At 38.1% G+C, this 20997-nt stretch overlaps 1 protein-coding gene across 6 annotated transcripts in view; it reads left to right on the top strand.

Moving 5' to 3' along the window:
• CFAP43 (cilia and flagella associated protein 43) overlaps positions 1 to 20997 on the top strand; it is a 99182-nt gene that overhangs the window by 33999 nt on the left and 44186 nt on the right. For all 6 annotated transcript variants that reach the window (XR_011252044.1, XM_069567042.1, XM_069567044.1 and 3 more), the window contains 8 exons: positions 609 to 740; positions 5380 to 5496; positions 8390 to 8470; positions 12946 to 13094; positions 14658 to 14761; positions 18244 to 18384; positions 19173 to 19345; positions 20499 to 20648. Coding sequence is in view for 5 of the 6 variants with exons in the window: in XM_069567042.1 (XP_069423143.1) it covers positions 609 to 740; positions 5380 to 5496; positions 8390 to 8470; positions 12946 to 13094; positions 14658 to 14761; positions 18244 to 18384; positions 19173 to 19345; positions 20499 to 20648 (1047 nt within the window). In the remaining variant the exon portion in view is untranslated. The remainder of the gene's footprint in view (positions 1 to 608; positions 741 to 5379; positions 5497 to 8389; positions 8471 to 12945; positions 13095 to 14657; positions 14762 to 18243; positions 18385 to 19172; positions 19346 to 20498; positions 20649 to 20997) is intronic.

Raw genomic sequence — 20997 nt, 5'->3', positions numbered from 1 at the left:
TTAAGTTCTTCTTGAAAGTAGTTAAATTAACCTAAAACTGTTTACAACTTACTGATCAACATTTAACCAACCCATTTTCACTGGATACTTGCCCTGTTTCTAGCACTGTGTGAAAAACTAGAAAGGAGAATACAAAGGAAATAAGCAGCACACTCCCTACCTTTGAGTCATTTAGAGATTTAAGAAATGCACACAATAATGATTAAAGAACATACATTAAGGCTAAGGTCCTTTGAAGTAAGGAGACTGCTGAATACCAGCCACACAGTAAACCCTGCCTCATCTACCCCACGTCCTTTATCCAGAAGAATGTGGTAAGGTGATAAATACTAAAGAAGTTCAAAGAAAGGGGAGATTCGTAAAATTTTAGGTAATTGAAAATGTGTTAGAAAAAAAGATAAAAGTTAAAAACTGACCAGGAAACATGGTTAAAAATTGGCTAAATGAAGGTATGAAGACAGAACATTCTAGATAATGTAAACATAGATGATGTTTCCAAAAATGAACAGTAGATACTAATCAATAAATCTTAGCTGATTTGATGAGGAAAGTATACTATGCATGGACTGAGACTAATTTTCATTTATCTTATTGTTTTTGGTTTCTAGGATGGCTTTGTGTATTCTTTACTTATTAAAGATACAAATTACAAAGTAGAGGATTTTCTTGAGGTTGAAAGGCCAGTGGAACATTTGATGTTTTCTCCTAGTTACAGAATGTTGCTGATTCAGATAGACAAGGTATGCTAGATGGTGATTTCTTGATAAGTTTTCAGATATTATTATTATCATCATTGCATGACAGGAATGAAGGGCAGAATGTGCTGCATAATGATCCATTACTAGTCAGGACTCTTTAGCTTGCGAATGAAAAATCAGCCAGTTTAAAAGTCCAGGAAACACTTGAGTGTTGTTTCTTCTTTTTGTGTATATATAACTGAAAGCAAGCAAGGAATTGATATAAATCTGGGCGCTCCCGTGTTGCTATTAGCCTTGTTTTTCTGCCATATCTTAGCTCTGTTTCCTCTCTACTTCCTCCCTTTCTATGAAGATAGTGTCAAAAGAACGTCCTGAAACTCCAGTTTTATATTTTTATCCTCTTGGTGACCTTAGTAGAAAGATACCAGTTGGGAAAAAAATGTCCTGTAACTGGACTTATTGTACTAACTTGGGTCACCTTTCTACCCCTGGGTCAATTACTATGTCCAGAGGGATTCTAAACTCTCATTGACCAGGCTTAGGTCACACGTCTAACCTTGGAGCCTAGGTAGGGTCATCTCAGTTTAGTTCAGTTCAGTCGCTCAGTCATGTCCAACTCTTTGTGACCCCATGGACTGCAGCACACCAGGCCTCCCTGTTCATCACCAACTCCCAGAGTTTACCCATTCTCATGTCCATTGAGTCGGTGATGCCATCCAACAATCTCATCCTCTGTCATCTACTCAAACATAAACTGAGATTGTGGTAATGGGTGGTTCGCTAAGGAGAGTATAGGTTCCGTAAGAGAAGAAGGGAGGGAAATAAATGCAGGATAAAATCAAATGCCCACATGAATTATACTGTTAGGAAGACTCCTAAGTCAGGAATAGCAGTTTATATTGTTGGGCAATGATTTTAGATAAATTACAAGTAAAATTGAATGATTTTTTGCCTAAAAGAAATTGAAACTAAAATATGGAAAGACTTAAGTTTCTGTGATTACCAGAAGTTAAAACAACTGTGTTAATGATGTTTTAATAAATGAAAAACTTGAAGTATCTATGGAGGACAGAAAACAATAAAAAATGTAACCTAAGAGAAGGGAGAAAGACACAAATAGAAATCATACAAAAGAAAAATATGCTTACAGTAAAAATGAAATGAATATGTCTGACAGAAGACTGGATGCAGCCAAAGAGAGAACAGATGAAGATAGACTGGAAGATGTTATTCAGAATGTACCCAAGAGATGAAAGTATACGAAATATAGAAAGGAGGGTAAGAGAAATGAATGATATAGTGAAAAGATCTAACATGTATTTGATTGGAATTCCAAAGAGGAGAGTCAGACAGAAGCAATATTTAAGGAGACATTTTCCAGAACTGATTAAAAATATGAATTTACAGCTTCAGGAGGTACAGTGAATCCCAAGCAGGATACATAAAAAGATATACACACCCAGACTTACCAGTGTGAAATTGTTGAAAACTAAAGACAAAGAGAAAATCTTGAAAGGAGTCAGAGAGAAAACCAGATTATCTCAAGGGACTTTCAATTAGGCTAACAGCTGACTTCTTTGGCAATAACATAAGAAAGAAAGATTAGAATGATATCTTCCATGTAGTTCAGGGGTCAGCACACTGTGGACCCCTTGGGTCAAAACCAGCCTCCTGCTTGTTTCTGTAAACAAAATTTTACTGGAACACAATCAGACCCACTTGTTTATGTATCGTCTACTGCTGCTTTGACACTGCAATGATAGTATTAAGCAGTTGTGAGAGACTACACGGCCTGCAAAGCCTAAAATATTTATTGGTTGTCCCTTTATAGAAAAAGTTTGCTGACCCCTGATTTAGTGAAATAAGGTTGCTATCACTGAATTTTATACCCAGGGAAAATACTTTTCAGTATAGGGATGAAAAATGACATTTTTAGAAGTGAGCATTTGTTAGTACGTCATCACTAGAGAAAATTCTAAAGAATGTACTTCAGGCAGAAGGAAAATGATCCCAGAAGGAAAGACTGTGATGCAAAAAGAATGAAGAACAGTAGTAAATGTGTGGAGAAAGGTAAGTGAAGACTGACTGTATAAAACAACAACAATAATGTGAAGCTGGAGGGAAAGGCCTGTGCTGCGTGCTCAGCCGCTCAGCTGTGTCTGAGTCTTTGCAACCCTTTGGCTGCAGGCCGCCAGTCTCCTCTGTCCATGGGATTTTTCAGACAAGAATACTAGAGCAGTTGCCATCTCCTTCTCCAGGGGATCATGCAGACTCGGGGATCAAAACTGAGTCTCCTGCATTGGGAGGTAGATTCTTTCACCCGCTGAGAGAGGAAAGGTTTTAAGTTCTTCTGATGTTTATAAATTAAGTATACGTGTTCTGACCTGTAAGGTAACCAAAAAAGAACTGAAACATCAGATGAAATTTCCACATAATAGAGGGGCAAAGTGGAAGCGTTCAAGAAAGCCACCCAAAAGAAGAAAAGAAAAGAGAAATAAAGATATACAAACAACTGAGAAGAAAACAGGAAGCATAAATTAAAGTGTAATGTTTAATCTCAAATATACTAGTAATTACAATTAAAGCAAAACAGAATAGTTGATCTAGTTAAAAGGCAAATATTAGCATATTTGATTAAAAAAAGCCAAACCTAACTATGCACTGTTTTCAAGTGACATATCTAAAGCATAAGATTGAAAGTAAATTCTTAAAAATATAGTAACATTGAAAGCAAATTAAAGATTGAAAGTAAATAAAAAGATAGGAAAAGATATATCATGCAGACACTAACCAAAAGAAAGTCTTTGGAGATATATTAATATTAGACAAAATAGACTTTTGGGCAAAAATCATTCCTAAGGACAAATGAGTTTATTAATATTTTAGAATAGTAAAAGGTTAAATTCACTAGAAGTCTATAAACTTTTAAGATATATATGTACCAAATAAAATAACTTCAAAATATATAAAGCAAAACATGACAAAATGACAAGGAAAAGCCAAGTCATCATCTCAACAGATTTTAATATACTTTTCTCAGTACTTAATAGAATAAATGTGTGTATTTAACACAGTAGCCAAGGTGAGAAAAGCATCTCTACTACTCAGAGCCCTCCAGTGATTGCCTATGTTATTCTGAGTAAAAGCCAAAATCTTCACTATGCTTTACAAGGTTCTTCATGATGTGGACTCCACTCCCCACCCTGGCCTGATCTCCCACTGGTCTTCCTGTTCACCCTGCTTCAGTCATGCTGGCCATGATGTAAGCCTTTTGTGCTCACCAGGCTTGCTCCTCCCTCGGAGAGCACTGGCTGTCCTTCTGTCTGGAATGCATTCCCCACAGAGTCCGCATGAATACCTTCCTCATGTCCTTCAGGTCTTTTCCCTAAACTCACCTTCTCAGTAACGTGCTTCTTGGACACACAGGTTTGAATTCTACCCTCTTATTTTGCTATGTCATATGCTCTTTCCCTGCTTTTTTTTTTCTTTCTATAATTATTGCTCTTTAACTTATAATATATATTATTTAGATATTTTATTTATTGACTGAATCCCCCAGTAGAATGTAAGCTCCATAAAGGCAGGGAATTTTTATCTGTTCTGTCCTCTGATGTAGCCCCCGCATCCAGAGCTGTGTCTGGCACAGTGTGTCCACTCCATATTTGTTGAAGGAATGAATGAAAGATAAAATCAATAAATACCTACCAAAGTTTAGACTTTACAGAGTTGTGTTTTTTTACATAAACAAGAATAAAAACATTCATGTTTAACTCAAGTAAACATGAAGAACTTGTGATCAGTTTAAAACAGACTGCTTATTGCTAGTAACCATACCGTAGTATAGTTACTTGGCAGAGATGCATAAGGTACAGGATAGATTTTTTTTTTTTTTTTTGAGAGGTGAATTTGGAACCTGAGAATGATAAACAAGTTTTAAAGTAACAGCTTCAGACACACCTCTACAAGTTTCACAAAATTTTATTTAAAAGTTTCATTAGTACCCATCATGGTCTAGTATGTGATAGAATTTAGTTCATCTTAACAACTCTTTTGGAGAAGGCAATGGCAAGCCACTCCAGTACTCTTGCCTGGAAAATCCCATGGACAGAGGAGCCTGGTGGGCTGCAGTCTATGGGGTCGCTAAGGGTTGGACACGATGGAGCGACTTCACTTTTACTTTTCACTTTCATGCTTTGGAGAAGGAAATGGCAACCCACTCCAGTGTTCTTGCCTGGAGAATCCCAGAGATGGAGGAGCCTGGTGGGCTGCTGTCTATGGGGTCACACAGAGTCGGACACGACTGAAGCACTTAGCAGCAGCAGCAGCAACAACTTTTTTGGTTTTCCACATTCTTCAAACTTTCTGCAAAAATAAACATAATTTTTGAAGTCAGGAAAAAGTGCTTCATTATGTTTTATAATCTAAAAAACAAATGCCTGGAAATGGAGGAAAGAAGTCTTATTTATTGAATATTTTAATTGATGAGTGAATGCAAGAATCAATAAAACAAGTGTTTAGATTTTAAGCTCCTCAAGGTCAGGGCCTTACTGAGTTTATCTCTACTTTCCCATCACATTTTCCCACACAGTGTCTTATTACTTACAGGGAACATTTAATAACTATTTGTTCAACAGAACGCACAACAATTGCATTATTTTTTTCTTTTTTGGTATATTTACAGGGGTCTATTTTTATTTATACTTTTGGTGAGGAGCCAACCTTTGAAAAAGTCCTAGAGGCTTGTGATGGGAAATTTCAGGCGACAGACTTTATCACACCTGGAAATGAATACTGCATGGTAAGGAATATTGTCTTTGTTCCACAATAGGATTTAAGGATGAGATTTGGAAATTCACGTGCAACCTGTTGCAAATAGGAAGCAGAGTGTACTCGAAGATTCAGTAGGAATGCCAGCCAGTTCCATCGTTAGATCTACTCCCCAGTTAAAATGACATCATCACATTGTGACTTCATAACATTAAGTCTCTGAACATGACCAAAGCAATTAAAATCTTAACAGCCATCCTGTTTGTATTCACCATCCAAGCTTTCCAAGCCATATCTTTAAACACATTCATTGCTAGTGAGTTGTCAACACTCATTAAACTATTAGTGTTTTACCCTTTTTCAGAGTGATCCAGCCCCATCTGAAAATGAAAATGAAATAGTTGCCATGCATAAAACATGTATTCAATCTACTTTAAAAAAAAAACCACCCTCTACATTTAGAAAAGAAAAGTTTTTTCTGATGATTAACTGCTTACCTTTAGTTGATCTCAAGAAATATAATTCACTTTCCATATGATTCATCAACAAATCCATTAAGATTTTGGGAGTTCTAGCAAATATTAATAAAAAGATACATAAACTATGGAATAGGTAACATTTAAGAGTTCTTCCAGTTGTCAGATTCTGATTATATGCTTTTTCTTTCAGATATTCTCTGATAAGAATTAAATTTAAAAATTTAATACAAGATTTTCATGTTTAGAATTAGATACTTGATCCACAACATCATGTACTCACTCCCTCCTATTCAAGAAACAGAATTTAAACTGTATCACGTTGCAGTTACTTTAAAATGCTTTCAGTCTTAATCCTGTGAAAGAAGAAAAATGAACAAGATGAATTCTGGGTTTCCAGTCTAGCATGTAAAGAACCTTACATCAGGGGGAAAGAAAAGCTGAATAAACTTAAAATCAACCATTCCTCTCAGACCCATCAGAGAATTGGGGTCATAGGGGAAACCACTGCCCCCAAAATTATAGAGACAGACAGGCAGATGCAAAGAATCATAGCTTACTGGAGCAGATACCCAGAAGCAGAAACCAGGCCTGGAGCCAGTACCCAGGGGGATTACAATGGGAGAATCTGCACATCTCAGACCAAAACCAAGGACACTAGAGGCAGTTTTAGTTTCTGACATGTTCATCTGCAGCAGACAATAAACACAGCCTAACTCCTAGCCAGATAAGCATAAAACCCCATATTACAGCCTACTTAATTCATATCCTTTTACCCAGTACATTATGTCCAACTTTTAACAAAAATTATATGGCATACTAAAAGACAGTAACAGTTAGAAGATACAGAGACAGCATCAGAACCAGACTCAGATATTGTTGTATCTGAAAATAATTACAAAGATATTGTAATTTATCGGGCCAGAAATTTAAAACAACTATGATTAATATACTAAGGGGTCTTATGAAAACAGTGGGCAACATGAAAGAATGATTGGAAAATATAAGTAGAGATATGGAAACCTGAAGAATGAAAATAAATATTAGAAATATAAAACACTGTAACAGAAATGAAGAATGCCTTTGGTGGGCTCATCAATAGACTGAATATTGCAGAGGAAAGAATCAATAAGCTTGAAGAAATGTCGGTAGAACCTTTAACACTGAAATTCAAAAAGAAAAAAAGAATCAAAAAGAACAGAATATCCAAGAACACGGGACAATTACAAAAGGTTTAGCATACACACAATAGAGAAAGGAAGGAATGAACAGAGGAAATGTGTGATGTAATAATGGCTGAGAAGTTTTCAAAATTCATGTCAGACACCTCACTACAGATCTGGGAAGCCGAGAGAGCACTAGAAGGATAAATACCAAAAAAATTTACACCAACACATATTAAGCGAAGAAGAACCAAAGAGTCTCTTGATGAAAGTGGAAGAGGAGAGTGAAAAAGTTGGCTTAAAACTCAACATTCAGAAAACTAAGATCGTGGCATCCGGTCCCATCACTTCATGGCAAGTAGATGGGGAAACAATGGAAACAGTGACAGACTTTATTTTCTTGGGCTCCAAAATCACTGCAGATGGTGACTGCAGCCATGAAATTAAAAGACACTTACTCCTTGGAAGAAAAGTTATGACCAACCCAGACAGCATATGAAAAAGCAGAGACATTACTTTACATATTAAATATGCATTTAATAAATATTAAATATTATTTAGTATGCATTTAATACATGTTAAATACATATTTACATATTACTTTACATATTAAAAAGCAGAGACATTACAACAAAGGTCCGTGTAGTTAAAGCTATGGTTTTTCCAGTAGTCATTACGGATGTGAGAGTTGGACTATAAAGAAAGTTGAGCGCCGAAGAATTGATGCTTTTGAACTGTGGTGTTGGAGAAGACTCTTGAGAAGATCTCCTTGGACTGCAAGGAGATCCAGTCAGTCACTCCTGAAGGAAATCACTCCTGAATATTCATTGGAATGTCTGATACTGAAGCTGAAGCTCCAGCACTTTGGCCACCTTATGTGAAGAACTGACTCATTTGAAAAGATCCTCATGCTAGGAAAGATTGAAGGTGGGAGGAGAAGGGGACGACAGAGGATGAGCTGGTTGGATGGCATCACCGACTCAATGGACATGAGTTTGAGTAAATTCTGGGAGTTGGTAATAGACAGGGAGACCTGGAGTGCTGCAGTTCATGGGGTTGCAGAGTCAGACATGACTGAGCAACTGAACTGAACTGAACTGAAAGATAATAATTAATATTTGTTCAGAAGTATTAACATTGAGATTGTAAAGTAATTTTAATCCACATAAATAAAATGAAATTTTATTTTCAATCATCAGTGATTGACATACTAGAAAGAAATTTAGAACATGGTCCCATAGCAGTCTTATTTTCCATCTGAGTTTTATTTTTCTTTCTTTTACAGACACTCACACAGTCAGGGGAAGTTTGTGTTTGGGGTATAGAGGATGGTGCTTGTGTCAGCAGGATTTATCTGAATATCCAAGTAAGTGTACCTTATAAATGGATTTTTAAAAAATATTGAATTCTAATCCAACCTACCTTCTTGTGTTCACATGTCAACAGTCTGTGGAAATACTTGTTACAGAGATGTTAATGTATTTTACCTTATATGTTTAGAATAATTCTTGTGTATAAAGTATGTTCCACAGCCCAGAATGTAGAACATAAGGTATTGTATTGGTATATAGGAAAGAACAAACTTTTCCTTGATGGCAATTATTTCTGAAAACCTAGTGATTTATATCTCACTCATGCTGCAAATTCATTGCGGGTTGACAGGATCTCTTTTTCCCCATGGTCTTTCAGGGAACAAAGCCAACAGAGGCTCCACCAATTAATAGCCCCTCAGTACCATGGGATGGGCTTCCCACGTGGCTCAGTGGTAAAGAATCCGCCTGACAACGCAGAAGATGCAGGAGGGTTCGATCTCTGGGTTGGGAAGATCCCCTGGAGGAGGAAATGGCAACCCACTCCAGTATTCTTGCCTGAAAAATTTTGGCAGGCTATAGTCCACGGGGTCACAAAGAGTCAGACACAGCTGAGCCAATGAGCCAGACACAGCTGAGCCAATGAGCCACTGACCATGCACGCACACCATGGGATGGGAAGAGCTCTGGAGAGTCTTGAACTAGCGATTAAGTGTTTTTAATAAAAAACTAAACATTCCTTGGCCGTGACTAGGTGAATGGCCCCATCTAACCTCAAGGGGAACAGTTAGAAATGAAAGAAAGGTGCCACTCTAACCAGCTTGAGCCAAAAATGAAAAAGTGTGGGCTACTGACTCAATTAACTATAAAGAATAGAGCTTCTCTGGGCTCAGCTGTGGCTTTATCCAGCAACTCAAATGGTATTACCAAGGATCTCGTCTTTCTTGCTGTCTGTGTACCACGTCTTAATTTCATCTAAGACTTCGTGTGATTCCCAAATGCCACAAATACCAACCTCACATCAGATCATCAGGGAAGAAAACCTCCTACAATGGGAGGAGGAGGAGAAAAGAAGTTTCTCCTTTTCAGAAGGCTTATTAAATATATCCTAATATCCTAATAACACCCCTGAACTAATCACTGTGGACAGGGGCATGAGAAATGCTAGTTGGCTTAAAATCAGCCTTGGAAATGAGACTTAGATCTATTCCATTCAACTGAAAATAGAAGAGAGATGGTTTCTTAAAGGATATTCAAGAAATTTTCCAGAAGGAAGGTGCATGTAGGCTGGGTGGCAAACTACAGTTGCTCACTTAAACCTAAGCATAACCTACCATAAGGTGATGCCATTCTTTCCACCCTGGTCATGGTGCACATAAAATAATATTTTAAAAGTATAAAAAGATCAAAACAATGGTAAGGCTATTTTTTCTTAAATTATCTTTTTTTTCTGTATTTCATTATTCTCAATGAGATATGGCTCTAGATAGTAGTGAGAAAAGTTACAATCTTTCTCTATTATAAATTAAAATCTCAATTAATAATGCAAGATGAAGCATCATACTTCATATAAGAGGATACAAGATGCAAAAGATATATAATTCAATGAGATAGGTAAACTCATCCTAAAAAGTAAAGATAAAAATTCTTACCTAAAAGAATATGTGTAGACTCCATAATCAGTGTGGCAAAGGTTTACATGTTTTCATTTCTGTTAGAATTACTAGAACTAGAAAAATCTTAAAGTTCATCTGATCACACCTCTTTTTACAGATGAGATACATACACACCTAAGGGTTTGTATAATCAGAACTTACCTTGCACTTCCTGGCTAAGGAGGGATAGGAAAGTCGCTCAGTCGTGTCGGACTCTTTGCGAGCTCCTGTTAATTGGTGGAGCCTCTGTCAGCTTTGTTCCCTGAAAGACCCTGGGGGAAAAGAGATCCTGTCAATCCACAATGAATTTGCAGCATGAGTGAGATATAAATCACTAGGGTTTCAGAAATAATTGCCACCAAGGAAAAGTTTGTTCTTTCCCATATACCAATACAATACCTTGGGCTATACAGTCCTTGGAATTCTCCAGTCCAAAATACTGGAGTGGGTAGCCTTTCCCTTCTCCAGGGGATCTTCCCAACCCAGGGATTGAACCCAGGTCTCCCACATTGCAGGCAGATTCTTTACCAACTGAGCCACAGGGGAAGCACAAGAATACTGGACTGTGTAGACTATCCCTTCTCCAGCAGATCTTCCCAACCCAGGAATCAAACCAGGGTCACCTGCATTGCAGGTGGATTCTCTACCAACTGAGCAGGGGAAGTCCAGGGAGGGATATAGTTACCATCAAAAGACTCTCTTTCTGCTTCAGATATCTTCCTTTCCCCTGACCAGAAGGGAGAGATTTGGGCAACTGTCACAGTTAAGCAGACATCCCTTCATTGAGCTCAAAACCAAGCATGGTACATTCATGTAGATCAGCCTTTGTTGGGGAGAATCAGTGATTTTTCCTTACTGAAGATTACTGCCACCCTCTGGAGAACTGATAAGTGGGTTAATCCAGCAGTACAGAGGCTAGACTGCCCTGCCTATGCCCAGGACTGTATTCTCCATGAACATAAGAAGTGGTCCTCAGAGAACCTTGCTTAGCATCATGATGGCAGGATGCCCAAACACTAATACTTTCACTTGATGTTACCTGCCAGGGTAACTAAGATCCCTCCAAATATTGCTATATATTTTTAGCCTAGTCAACTATTGCCCTGGAACGGAGGGTAATTTCAACTGATTGTGTTGAGGAAACACAGATACACACACACACTAAGAGCTCCCATAAAGGTTTTCAGCTAAAAAACCCCCGAACCCTCACCATTTTGTTCCCAGTTCATACTGAGATACCGATATACTCAACCTGGTTAAGCCTCAGAAAATTCACTTTAAAAAATAAAAACCTGCTCAATGGAGAAACTGGATGAGGCAGGACCCCTGAGTTTTCCTCTGCGCTTTGTTATCAGCTTTGGGATCCTGGGGGCAAATTGCTACATTTTCCTTTGCCCTTGCTTTCTAACCTGCAAAAGGATGACCTCAAGATCTTTTCCATTTCTAACATTCTGTTATTTTATTCAAAACAACCTCCAGAATGTAATTATGTTACCTACAGGGGTTCCCCCTCTCTGGTGTTTCTTGTGCCAATAGAGCAGTACTGAGTTCAGTTCAACAGCAAAGGAAAATCTTATTTTTTGATCAGAGGGTGGAGGGGTGGGAGCTCTCCTTCTAGAGCGCATGCTTTTGTCACAGGGAGTGGCTGAGGCTGCTCTATAGAGTTCTCCTTGGGGGAGGGCAGAGTTGTCATGGGGCCAGTCCAGCCATGCTGCTCCCCTCGAGATCCAAATTCTGGGTGCAGCATCTCTGTGCACAGCCACCCCTGCTGCCATCCTAAGTCTTGAATTGAGGTGTTACTGGCAGTACGTCTCCACACGGCCACAGAGTTGAGGTGCTGCAGCGGTCTCACACTAAGAACTCTGGTCTGAAGTGCTGAGTACGAGACTGCTGCATATGTACCCTGTGAGCAGGTGAAATTAGACTGAAGCACAAATGAAGAGCTTCGACCTTATCACCTAGTTTTCATCTGACTCTTCTGGGGCACCCCAGTGGGCTTTGTCAGTGAAAACTATAGAGAAATGAATCCGATTCCTTAACTATCATGACCACAAATTTGTTCTCTTAGATATCATCTTCTGTAAATGACTGTTGGATAAGCAGGAATCTGTGATGCGTTTCTTTGGTGACAGGCCCCGTGCTCCGTGATACAGTTATTTTTTGAAGTCTTCCTCAGTTATACCAGCATCCCAGGATCTACTATTATCCAGCAGATGAATGCTGATTTTAAAAAATCACTAACATTCAATAAAGATGTCCAAAAGATGCTAGGAATATGTTTTAAATTTCCTATTATTCATTATTATCAGGTATAATCATTTTCTAATCAATTAAGGATAAAAATGAAGCCATGGTTTAAAGTTCAGGCAACTTTCTCATATTTTTATCATTCCAATTTTAGGATAAAAGAGTGTGATATATAGATTCCTATGACTTCTTATGTGATTGATTAGCTGAAGAATGTTGAGTGTATAATTTGTAATACCACATGACACTTGCCACTCTTCTTGTTCTTCGGGTTTTTCAAATAAACTGTAGAACTCTTAAGTGTAGGAAAGCAGGCTTCATTTTCTGGTGCAGTGAACCTGGGGTTTATTTTATTTTTTATTGAAGTTAATTGGTTTACAGTATTGCGTTAATTTTTCAGGTGAACAGCATAGTGATTGAGTATTTTTGTGGAGTGTACTCAGTTCAGCTCATTACAAGATTAGTGGGTATAACTCCCTGAGCTATACAGCGTACCCTTTTGCTAATGTGTTTTATATCTAGTAGTTGATGTCTGCTAATCCCATGCCCCTATTTCACCCTGCCCCCCTCTCTCTCCTTTGGTTTTCCATATCTGTGAATCTATTTCTTTTTGCATCTGTCTTAAACAGGCGACAGTTCTGGCTTGCTCTCCATCCTCCCTGTCTGCGGCCGTGGGGACCGAGACTGGCCATGTCTACTTCCTCGACGTCCGAGATGTCGAATCCCCTCATGAGGTTCATAAGTCCTTTCTCTCCAAATCACCCGTGCAACACCTCCTGTAAGTACCGCCTGTTTCTGGCAGCAAATTTGTCAGGCCTGTCTGTTGAGAATTCCACTGAAGTTTTAACTTTTTTTAGGTTTTACATGGGTTGTTTTGAAAACTAGTACATTGGCTCAGTTCTACATTCAAGAAATACAGAGATGTGTATAGTTCAATACACTTTCCCACTGTTATCCCCAAATACCCAGTTCTCCTCCTTGAAGACAGCTTGTTACTAGTTTCTTGTGTCTTTTTACTGAACGTATTTTATTCACAAACAAGCAGAAAAATAAGTACTTCCTTTTAATTGCATGAATGTCTATCAAGCACTTAGAGTATACCATGAACTTCTGTTGTATTAACCTCGTGAGATAGGTATCCTTATTGTCTTCCTTTTAAAGATAAGGCAGATGATACACAAATAATTTAAATAACAATATCACACATGTTGTGAATGGCAAATGTTGAGATTTGAACCCAGGCAATTGGGCTCCAGAGTCCTTGCTTTTGCCCTTATAGGGTAGCAAATCATATACAATGTTCTGCACCACAATTTTTTTCACTTAATGGTATATCTTAGAGAAAGTCTTCTATCCACACATGAAGACCTTCATTCTTTTTTACAGCTACATAGTATTCCATCACATGAAATATATTCCATAATTTTTAAGACAGTATATTGATAGACATTTAGATGATTTCAAATTTTTTGAAACAGTACTTTTTAGAAGACAGCATAGAGACACTGAGTTTAAACTTATTATATTGTTATTATTATATCTTTGATTAATTTATCATAATACTAAATATTAACAAGAAATGACATTTTTGCCCTGCTTCACAGCTTGATGTGCTGTTACACATTGTAGTTTACTGAATGTGACGCTTGTCAAACATTCAGAAAAGTATTATGCTTGTCCCTGTTTCACAAGTGAGATAATTTAGGTTCAGAAAGAAGCATTTGCCAAGATTAGTCAGCTAGCTCTGGAAGGAGCCGGGTTTCCACCATCTGTGCTGTTCCTACAAGCTCTGTGCCTCTGTAGGGAAGGATCTGTAATCTCTCTCCGTTTACATTCCACTCCTCTGTATCATTTTTTTTTTTGGCACCTCTCCTTTCTCAGATGTTTGTCTCTTATCCTAATTTGCATTTCCCACTTTTTCTAATTTGATCAAAGTATAGAAACATTTTGCTACATTCTTCTTCTTTCTGCCAGGACTTTACTGAGGGGCACTGGAATGCTCCACTCATCTCTAATTGGAGAATTACTTATGTACACCTGAAATATCAGAAAGCTTTGCTGTCATATTTTGTTCACTTATGATGACATAGTTGACTGTTTTTAGTGAATCTTCTTGACCATATACTTATAAATTACAATTTTGAAACAATATTAGCCTAAAATGTAATGATTACATTTATGTATAATCACTTACCTTTTATAAGATCTGATAATATTAAAAATCATAAACCATAAGAATAATTTGTTTGGGATGTATATCCATGATGTCTTTCAATAAATTTGTTTACCATCTTATTAGTGAAACAAGTAGAATCTGATAATCAGATTTCTTTTTTTCTAGGTATGACCAGAGAGGAATGTATGTATTAGTTGGAACATCAGAAGGACACATCTTTGTTATCAATGCCAAACCCTCAAGTTTATTTGAGATTCTTGGATTCATAGGTACTTACACTGAATTTTTTTTTTCCCCCAATCTGGGCAGCATGTGGGATCTTAGTTCCTTGACCAGGGATCAAACCCAGGCCCCCTACCCTGGGAACACAGAGTCTTAACCACCGGATCGCCAGGAAAGTTGCCATAGAATGCTTATTAACTTAAGATATTGGTCAATTTATTCTAAAGAATTTAAAGTTGTGAAAATGGGGCCATGGTGAAGCAATTACTTGTAGCATGTTTTCTAAAACATTTAAATAGCTATTCAAAGTTACTAAGGAGAATTCCCGTATCATATTTAGAGGTTTTGGTACATCTACTTGGTATACAGTTGATATTAAATAACTCTTCTTGAATCAGTTGATGAATTAATGAAATGGCTAAATGTTTCTAATGTTACTGCGAACGGAAGTTGAGTTGGTTTATCCCTGAAATACTTTTTAAAAAATATTTATTTATGTATTTGGCTGTGCTGCCAGAATCTTTAGCTGTGGCGTGCAGGATCTGTAGCTGCAGCATGTGGAATCCAGCTCCCCGACCAGAGACTGAACCAGGCCCCCTGTGTTGGGAGTGTGGAGTCTTAGCCACTGAACCACCAGGGAAGTCCTGAAATTACTTTTTAAATAGCATTTGATCTCTACTTAATTAAGATATCTAAAGAAAGTTCTGTCACATGCATCTTTACTCCGTGCTTTCACAACCGAGGGCTCAGGTTCAATCCCTGGTTGGGGAACTAAGATCCCACAAACCATGTGGTGTGGCCAAAAATAAATAAATGAATAAAATTTTTTAAAAAGTGACATTCAGCTTTTTCAGTAATGTGTGTCCAAATGCCCATGTAAACTACAGAACTGACAGGCGATATAGCACTTTGGTGATAAATAATAATAACCAACACTTTTCTGTCTGGCTTTATATACCAAATGTGAATGTAAATTTTCAAATCTATGTACTGATTTTTAAAAATTGAGTTTATTAAGTGTAAAATGTGGAACCTCGGCCCTGTGGAAGCATGAAAATGTCAAGGAAGAAATTGAGTGGAGGAGGAATAGCAGCGTGCTGTGTAGGCTCAGGAAAAGAAGTAATTAATTCTCAGGTGTGAAGAAAGGAGTGGAGGTGAAGAGCAGGCACAGAGAATACAGAGCAGGAGAATTTTCCAAGGATTTAAAGTAGTGGAGGATGGGGCTTGTCGACGTTCTAGCTCAGGACAGAAGTTTGAGCAATGGCGCTTGGAATGGTAAGAAGTCTGGCATAACAAGTATATGAGTTTACCAGATTATGACCATGATGACAAGGTTTGAAACAAAGTGGAGGGTCTTGAACATCATCCCAAGGAGTCTGGACTTTGTTCTGTAGTTAATGACACATCATCAGACGTTTTCAAGATGGGACTAGTGTGATTTGATTTGGTTTTTAGAGGACGACTCTGGCATCAGTGTGAAGGCTGGAGAAGAAAGGCAAGAGAACGGAATAAAAAAATTCAGAAAAAACGTTATAGTAACTCACACAAGAAATGCTGTTAGTCATAACAAAAGCCAACATTTATTGAAGGAGTCCTTATCATGTAATATCCAGTATTCTAAGTACTTGGCGTGTGTTAATTCATTTAATTCTTATAGGCAACTTTTGTGAGGGAGAGACCACTGTTATGCTCAGTTTAAAGATAAGGCAGTTGAGGCACAATGAGGTGAAGTATTTGTCCAAAGCCACACAGGTAGCCAGGACTCAAGCTCAGGAAGTCTGGCTTTAGAGCTTGTGCTCTTATTAACAATGTACAAGATCACGCAGCAGTCATGAAAAGGGGAAGGAGTGGACAGCTACGAATGATGGGATTGGTAGAGCTGGATAATTGATTGTATGTGAAGGGAGGGGATCAGCAACGACTCTGAAGTTTCTAACCCAGATGGTGGAAGTGTGTGCTGTCATCAGCTGAAGTAAAAACTCAAGGGAAAAGAAAGTTATGGAGGCTGAGGGATAGGGTGAGCCGACAAGGTCTGTAGAGTTGAAGCCAATATGATCTTCATTTGGAGATATTTACCATTAATTCAGAAATGAAGATTCGTAGTTCAAAGTTTAACGATGGAATTCTGATCTTGAAATCACGGAAGCTCATGAGACGGTTTAAGACAGAGTTGAAGCAAACCCAACTGTGTAATGAGGTCAAACAGGTAACTTATATATGTAAATTAGATGGCATGGAGTGTGATAGGACTGATGGCTGACCTCAGAATGGGTACCAGTCCTGCCTAAATGTTCCATTTTTCAACATATCTTATCATTCAGAGTATAGGATGGGAAAAGCTACTTACTCTGAAGTTGTAGGCAGAGAAGACAAGGCAGTGAAGAAAACTGAAGATGGGCGAGAGGACTGGGAGTCACCCGCACCCGGAAGAGCTTGAAGAAGGAAGGCTGTATGAATGGTGGACTGTGGCCGAAGTGTCAGTGGCACGAGGGCGAGGATGAGGCAGTCACTGTGTGAGGTCAGGGAGAGCTACTCCTTTGGGACAGAGAGACAGAGTTTCAGGTGGGAACGGCAGTCAGAAAAGGAAGTTGGTAACCAGCAATTTCTGCTCTCAGATGTTTGCAGTGGAAAAAAAGAGAATTTGTAACTGGTGGGGAAATAGGGTTGAAGGAACATTCTAATCTGAAGATAGGGGAGTCTTGAGGCCTCAGTAGGAGAAGACGTAAAAGACCCAAGGAAATTAAAAGAGGTAATTAATAGCACATGGTGTAATAATATATTGGAGGCGTAGGCTCAAAATCACAGATGGAAAGGGTTGCATTTTATTCCTAAAAATGTCAAGAAATGAAGAGGGAAGCTAAGAACAGAAAATGTGAGATTCAGGACGAGGAAGGTGAAGTCAAGTTTATGTCAGATGTTCTCTGTCTTCCTTGTTCAGTGAGAGGAAAGGATACCCTGTAGACACCTGAGGGGAGGGGCTGAGATGGGGCCCAGGACGGTGGACACACACAGAGCAGCTGTGTGGAGTGGCAGTAGCGGAGCTGGAGAGATTCCAAGGTGGGCTGCAGGCAAGGCCCCTTGCAGAAGTGGGATTCGCTGGCTTACTGTAGGACAAACTCATAACAGCAAGTGTATTCCTACCACACCTGCGATACCTTGACTGTGGCAAAAATGTTTATTCAGTACTGGGAATGGGCAAATGGCTGGAGTGGACATTCAAGAGGCCAGAGCTTGTGGGCGCTGCTGGGTAGGGTAGAGCCAGCGGACTCTGGAGGCCCCTCTGGCTGGATGGAAGCTGAGTCCTACCCAGCTACATTGAATGTGTCCACTTAGACGTCTCATGTGGAGAATCCCCCATCTGTTCATCAAAAAACGTTTCTATCACTTATGTTCAAAGATCACTTAAATATCCAATAAGTAAATTTGGATCAAAAGATTTAGTTAAGACAGGTCTATATCTTACCTGGAAATATGAAAGCTTCTATAAGCATATCAATAATGACTTGTGTTGATTTCCATTTGCTTTCAGAGATGGGCAAAGGCATTTTACAAATATCCACTGTGTCTCCTTTGGAAACAGACATAGTAGAAGTGATGGTGCTTTCCTCACTTCCAGAAACAAGAAGAAGCAGGCTGGAAATATTTTCTCTGCCTGAAATACTACCAGAAGGTAAAGAAAAGTGAGCAAGCAATTCTGTCCTGGGCATCCAGTTGAATAGTTGCTATAGCTTTCTTTTCTTTTTTTTTTTTTTTATTTTCCAGTGATAGCATTTTTTTTTTTATTCTAACGTGAAGAGGTAAAAACTGTCACTTTTGTGAGTTGATTTGTCAGTTTGTGAAGTCTCTTTTTGTTGCTGTTGTGTCCAACTCTTGTGACCCCATGGACTGAGTCCACCAGGCTCCTCTGTCCATGCAATTTCCCAGACAAAAATACTAGAGTGGCTTGCTATTTCCTTCTCCACTCTTTTTTGTAGCTTTAAATATACAGAGTCAAATTCATATATGTTATTATGTAGTTACTTTCATTGATAAAATCATAAAGAAAGCTTTCTGGATAAAAAGGTCTGATAAAATAGGCACTTTGTTTTAAATAACAAATATATCTGGGTAGCTATTTTGCAAATATTTAATTATAGAGTATAAGAAAGTAAAAAACCTCAAGGTACTTTTATGTCTTAATTAAGACTGTTTAGATCATCATGAGTTTCATCATGTCTCTACTTAACTGATAAAATTAACAAAAGTCTTATAAAATATAATTTACTTACTGTTAGTCATTTAATGCTCAAGTATACCTAATGGAGCCAAGTTGTTTTCCAATCATTTTTATCCTGTAATAGTCTATACATTAACTGAGCATTTAATTTTTTATTTTGCTTTTCATAGTTGTCATAACAGTTAAAAAAATTAAATCAATAAATGGTACAAATTATCTATCTTCTTCCCCAAATATTACAGTTTCTGCAAGCTTTGCTGATGAACGAGGGAGGCTGAGAGATGAATTCATTCATAAGTTTGTGTATGAGACAGAGCACACTCTGTCCTCTGCGGTCTTGAACTTGCATAGTAACCGAGTATATGGCTTCTGTGACCAAGTGCCATACATCTGCAGCTATCTTCTTCCTGAAAAAGTATGCCGAAACTTAAGCATTCTGTCATTTTTCTTAGCACTCAAGATTGGTACACTGTATTCATTAGACATGATCCAAGCTTAACAATCTAGTCCAGTTAAAAAATGCCTTTATTATAGTAAAATAACTTCTTTGAATTAAATATATTAGCATGATTTGTTAATTCATCATAAAATATTTTTGAGCAACCTAATACTTGTCAGATAAACATGCAGATGACACAATATTAGTTTAGTGACTTTTAAGACTATTTTTTAAAAATCTATCATTAGAAAGTCTATTCTACAGGGCTCAGGAGCTACAGCATTGATGATTTTCAGTGGAACTTTATACTTGAGTCTTAAAGAAAGTTGCAAACAAAATGCCTCTATGCTTCTAGTATCCTTTCATCATACTCTTCAGACTTCTTCCATATTGCATCATTTCCTGCTATACACACTGACCCAGATTATATCACCCTTCTTTTTCTAAATCCTTCAATCAAAAGCCTTCTCTCTCAGAGTAGCCAATATCAGCAAGGTCTGAAACAAAGACATTCAAAGAAGGAAGGAATGGTTTGTAGTAAGGAGGATTTAAGAAAAGCTTCCTGGTAGAAGTCATAGTTGAACTGGACTTTGAAGAATAGTTCAGATTTAGACATGAGAAATATTGTGTATAATCTTGGCAGGGAGGTGGGGTTCCTGAAGTAGGGAGGGAAGCCAGATAGGTGGGCATGGGATGGCGAAGAGCATTCCAGGTAAAAGTCACAACACATGCAGAAGTTTGAAGGTGGGAATACGTGAGAAATGTGTGTGTGTGGCGGGGGCGGGGGGGGTGGGGAGCAGTGATGGTGGTGGTGGAAATTGACTCATTTATGTTGACTTGAGGATAGGAGTATTTGGAAAGGATTAGTAAAAAATCAAGATAGTCAATTGTAAGCTAGGATTTTTAATGGTAGCTGATATACAGAGGAGACTTTTCCTAGTTGGCTGAAACGAACATTTATTTGCAATCAAAGATTTTAAAATGTGCAAATACAGGTGTCTACTTTATCATGTATCAGTTTATTTCCAATGACAATGTTTATGGATTTGCATCTGACTATATATGCATAACTGCAAGGTGCCACTCCCCTGATCTTTTCTATAATATGGTCATTTTCTTTGATCGGCAGGAACATAGTGGTGTTCACATTCTTAAGCCATACCAAAAAATGCAAAGCAAACTATATGGACCTGGAATGCTCTCTCTGTCTCCACATGGATTGTGGCTCATAACAATAGCTAAATGTGGAATTCTGTATATCCGAGATATTCATACTTTGGTAAACTTTTTTTTTTTCTCCATTCATGGGATTTGCATCTTGATCTCATATAAGGAACAAAAGCTCTTAGGAAAGGAATTGGAACTGTTAAGTAAATTGAGTCATAACTTATTTACCACTGATGGTGTTATTGACTTCAATGTTAGCTGTATTTATGTGCCAAGGTTTGAGTCTCTAAGGGAGGAAATGCAGGCCACTAGACTGAGATCTGCAAAGAAGGAACCTGGGGCAGTAGGTGAGCTCCAGTCCATCTCCATCACCACTTACCATGTGGCGAGAAAATTCACTGAACTGCTCCTCTGCGATATTAGGAAGGCCTTGCTTATTTTCACCCTGTGAGATTCTGGTG

Source organism: Ovis canadensis, chromosome 22 (genome assembly GCF_042477335.2).
Source record: "Ovis canadensis isolate MfBH-ARS-UI-01 breed Bighorn chromosome 22, ARS-UI_OviCan_v2, whole genome shotgun sequence".
NCBI classification, from domain to species: Eukaryota; Metazoa; Chordata; class Mammalia; order Artiodactyla; family Bovidae; genus Ovis; species Ovis canadensis.
The sequence above is the reverse complement of the archived record's forward strand: the minus strand, read 5'-3'. Positions and strand labels throughout refer to the sequence as shown.